This window comes from Mesitornis unicolor, unplaced genomic scaffold (assembly GCF_000695765.1).
Source record: "Mesitornis unicolor isolate BGI_N332 unplaced genomic scaffold, ASM69576v1 scaffold40050, whole genome shotgun sequence".
Taxonomy (NCBI): Eukaryota; Metazoa; Chordata; class Aves; order Mesitornithiformes; family Mesitornithidae; genus Mesitornis; species Mesitornis unicolor.
Window position 1 is genome coordinate 373 of NW_010161031.1, and position 4,874 is coordinate 5,246.

A 4,874-nucleotide genomic window follows, 5' to 3' on the forward strand; every position below is an offset into this window, starting at 1 on the left:
AGGGATTTTCTAATTTTGTCGACAAAATGCAGCAAAATTGTGTAGCTAATTATATTTACTATGCTGAAAATGTGATCAAGCAGTCTCATAAGACAGTGAGAACTTGCTGACAACAGTAGTAAACTAAGCTAGTATTTAACAGTATATATCTCTTCTGTGATGTTAAATCAGTATATGCTAAAAGTATAAAACAGGATACATAAAATCAGTCCTATAATGGTGCTGTCAAAATGTTTACTCAGACTCCCCAAACATAAGAATCAACAGGATTTAGCAAGAATAATTCCTTACCTGGTGTTTCCTCATTTCGCCGCTGCAATTCAGTCTCAACCTGATCCAAAACTTTTTCCAGTTCATCCAGTATTTTCTTTAAGTATTTTATATTATCATGATCCAGCAGCTTAGACTAAATATACATACTGGTTAGTGATTCAATCATTTTGCAGAGTTTATTTTTTTATCAGAGAAACTTTTACTTACTACAGTGCTTATTTTCTCCACATAGCTGGATAACACTGGGATACTGGTGACAATTCAGATAACAGAAGAAAAACATTAAAGGTGCTAGATACCAAGGTTTGCCTCACCCTGCAGGGTGCTCAACAGCCCAAAGGCAGCACTTATTTGTACTTAACTTTTGAAGTCAGTGTGACCAGTCCAATACTTCAGCACACACTTGAAGTGTGTAGCTGACCTGGGGGACAGACTGTTCGGTGCCTTGTAGGGTTAAACCACTGAATGAGATTACTGGTGATGACAGGTGAAACAAACATTTACATCGTGACAGAAAAAAAAATCAAATTAATAATAAAGGGGAATACAAAGGGGTTTCTTACTTTAAGGCGCTTCTGTTTTGCTATGTAGGCATCTTGAAGGTCTGGATTTTCTTCCGCTAGTTTCTTCAGCTCTGATTCTGTGTTACTTATTTGGCCTGATACAAAAAAGACAAAGGAATTACATTAGATATCTGAACATACCCATAATATAATCCACAGGAACTGATCAATAAAAAGTCCCTGCATTATTGTTGTTCTGTGGAGCATTCTAAAATACCATACAAAAAATAAACACGATACAGAGCACTAACACTGAGAAAAAAAAAATCAGAGATCTCAGAACATAACTATAAACAGGGAATCCTCATCTAGCCACGTTCTCGGGATTTGATCCTTGTCCTAGAACTATTTAGCTCTTTCGTAATCCTTAGAAGGAAACACAAAAGCATTAATTAAAGTTTGCCATGGGCCAAAGACTAGAAGGGACATAAATCAAATAAAAACATGGCACTGATACCCAGTGATCTAGACTGGTTGATAAGCAGGGCTTAAGCAACCAATCGATGTTCCAACACAGCCCAATGTAAAATATAAATGGATGAAAAAGATACAGGTCGTGTTTCTCGGCTGTAAGTTCGCAAGCAGTTCTGAGAAGCCAGACTGAGGTCATGATCCACAATCAACTGAACAAGGATTCCCAGTGCAGTTCTGTGGCTGAAAGTAACACTGGAGTCCTTGAACATAGATGCAGTAAAAAACAAACAAACAAACAAACTTCAATATTTATCTCCCTATCTGATACAGAATCTGCTGTCCAGTTCTGGTGTCCAAACACAGGGGGAAAACAAACAAACAAACAAAAACCTGTAAGAACTGAAAGATTATTTGCCAAGGATTTTTCTGAATATCACTGAACGTTGTTTTAACTAAGTATTTCTGCAAACTACTGCATTTGAAACTGAAGTTCATTTCAGCAGAGTAGGTTGTCTATTACAAAGGGAACTGGGAAACATAATCTACAGTTATTTCCTCTGCCCTTAACGTATTTTTTTCATGAGGAAACTGGTATCTATATGTAAGTCCATCAGGGAAAATAACAATCCCAAGGAAGTCAAAGGACATTTTACCATTGATTTTACCAGACCACCTGTTCATCCTTGATCCTGATTTGATACTGTTGCGTTATTTGCACAGGGATTTTGGTTTAACTTGTGCTTTAACCGTTTCCATTGGTCTGATGAATCCAAGCTACTTAATTCTGCATACTTTTTTTTTCTCACTATGCCTAGCACCAAGTTGACACTAGTGTATGCCTCAGATAGAACAGGCCTGATGATTCTCTTATAATATAACAGACTCTGTTTCATTAAAGTTAATCTGCATTTGCACCACTTTTAGAGGAAAGCAATTGCTTTAGTTTAATAGGTAAAGTTATTTCAAGTTTGCAATCACAAAAAATGGGTTTCCTTAAGTATAGTGGTTTGATGTGAGAATAGAGCTGTTCCCTAAAAAGTGCTCTATAAACATAAATAGGAAGATCAGAAAATAAAATACTCCCAACTGTCACAGCTGCCATTTTCTGTTACGCACAAGAAGCACATTTTCAATCATTACGAAAATTAATTCCACAAACACCTCAAAAATGACAATTTCTCTTTCCTGTTTTGAAAACACAACAGACTACAAAATCAATGAAAAGTACAAGCACAAATTATCAAGTAATGCAACTAAAATTGGAAATCTGTTTGATATGTTCTGCTTACAGTGCACTGAAAACACAAACTGAATGTAATGCAACATCCTATTAACTGCTAGGCATTCAGAGCTGTACCAGTACATACTACGAATCCTGCTGGTAGCATAGGCTGGAATCATGGAGTCCACTGTCAATTCAGGGTGCAGGATGCAGCCATGCGTGTAGGCATCCATAGGCAAGGAGTCTAAAAGCTCTCTATAGTGTTGCACCCTTGGATAATACATGCTCCCTTCTTCTGGCATTAGTCTTGGTACATCCTCTGCAACACAAAGTTAAAAACAAAGTTAAGAAAAGAAAAATCAGAAAAACGGATTCAGCATAGAATCACAGAATCATAGAACCATAGAATGGTTTGGGTTGGAAGGGACCTTAAAGATCATCCAGTCCAATGCCCCTGCCACGGGCAGGGACATCTCCCACTAGGAATGGGTGACACTCAGTCCTTTAGCCCTCTCAAAACAGGGCACAACTGCAGTTCTAGTAAGTTGCTATAGCTGAAATACTACTACAACTGCAATGTTGTAAAAATTAGCAGGAGAGCAATCCTACTCAAAGCATGATTAGAAGTATTCCTGCACATTACTGACTTCTACCCTGCCCTTGATCTACCTGGACCTCGACTCCTCAATTGATGAAAAAGCCAGCATTAAATACATACTATGTTCTCCAAAAAATGAAATTTTCTTCATGCCTCAGAAATCACAGAGGTAAACCCCTTAAATGCAAAATGCTGCCTCCTCACACCTAAAAAAAATACAGCTCTGTGTTTCCTTCAAAAATTGAAGCAGTCTATTTTGTGGCAATATAAACACAAAGAATTTTAAAAGTCTGCACGTGATCACTTTCGACTTTTTTCTTCCTATTTTACCTCTTCACTCCATTTTGTCTCCAAAATATTCACTCATTCTATTTCCTTTTCATACCCAAGATTACTCTGGAATTAAGCATCTTTCTTTTTCTCTTGAAGAGAAGCAAGACCTGCCTGACAACGGCAGTTGTGCATCTCTCTGTTCAACACATTATTTTTCGCTGCAGTTTTACCACAGGGTTAGCACAGAGCAGTGCTGTCATTACTGCCTTCTCCATCCTTCCTGGAGCGATAAAGAGGACAGTGGTAGGTTTTCACTTACAGCTGCTTCTAAAGGTGATGGAAGGCCTTCAGTTTATCTTAAAGGAAGGCGGTTTTACCCCATGCTACAAACTATCAGGAAAGTACATTTACTTGTGAGACTACAAACATTTTCTGGTCCTGAATGAATCAGCACAGAAACATAAAATCACTTAGGTTGGAACAGACCTTTAAGATAATCAAGTCCAGCCATTAACCTAGCACTGTAAGCTCTACCACTAATGTCCCAAAGTGTCACATCTAGACATCTTTTAAATACCTCCAGGGATGGCAACTCAACCACTTCCATGGGCAGCCTGTTCCAATGCTCGACAACCTTTTTGGTGAAGAAATTTTTCCTAACATCCAATCTAAACCTCCTGGATGCAACCTAAGGCTATTTCCTCTTGTCCTACCTCTTGTTACTTGGGAGAAGAGATCAATGCCCACCTTGCTACAACTTCCTTTCAAGCAGTTGTAGAGAGACCTTATTAGGTCTCCCCTGAGCCTCCTTTTCTCCAGGCTAAACAACCCTTAGCTGCTCCTCATAGGACTTCCTCTCTAGATCCCTCACCAGCTTTGTTGCCCTTCTCTGGATGCCGTCCAGCACGTCAATGTCTTTCCTGTAGCGATACAGAGCTAACAAATGAGTACATGGGGAAGGACTTCACACCGAAGCACCTATGGGATTACCATCTACAAACGTTGCTTCTAGGTAATCGATAATCTGCGTTGCCTCACAAATGATGTTTTCTCCATGGATCAGAACGGGTACTTCTCCAGAGGAATTTAAGCGCATGAACCACGGCTCGTTGTGCTCACTCAGCGGCAGGTTTACATCGTGCTCTTCGCACTTCAGAGCTTTTTCGGCTATTGCCAAGCGCACCTGCAACGGGATCACCGGGGTTACCTCAGGGAACCCCACCCCGGGCGGCTGTCCCCCGGCCCGGCCCAGCCCTGGCTCCCCCCGCTCGGCTCTGCCGCGGTTGGAGGCCACCCCCGCTGCCCTCCCTTCCTCCGTTTCGCTGCGGGCGAGCAGGGGCTGCCACCACCCTCCCGAGAGGCGGCAATGCGGGGCCTGAAGGCCGCCGCGCCCCCGCTACCCCCCTCACCTTCTGCGAGGAGAAGGACTGCGTCCAGTGGTACAGCACCAGCGGCTCCATGCCCCCCCACGGCACGGCACCGGGCGGAGCAGACGGCCTACGCGGGCGCGGAGCGGCGGCCCTGCCCTGCC

At 41.8% G+C, this 4,874-nt stretch overlaps 1 protein-coding gene across 1 annotated transcript; it reads right to left on the reverse strand.

Annotated features, from left to right (window-relative positions):
* Window positions 1-291: 291 nt before the first annotated feature.
* On the reverse strand, window positions 292-4,815 carry LOC104546377 (ganglioside-induced differentiation-associated protein 1; the record flags this gene model as incomplete). Its single annotated transcript, XM_010191759.1, has 5 exons — window positions 4,753-4,815; window positions 4,334-4,526; window positions 2,618-2,791; window positions 837-931; window positions 292-406 (listed from the first exon to the last, which is right to left on the reverse strand). Coding segments are annotated over exons 1-5 (628 nt in total), but the record flags the coding sequence as incomplete, so codon positions are not given.
* Between the last annotated feature and the right edge of the window lie 59 nt (window positions 4,816-4,874).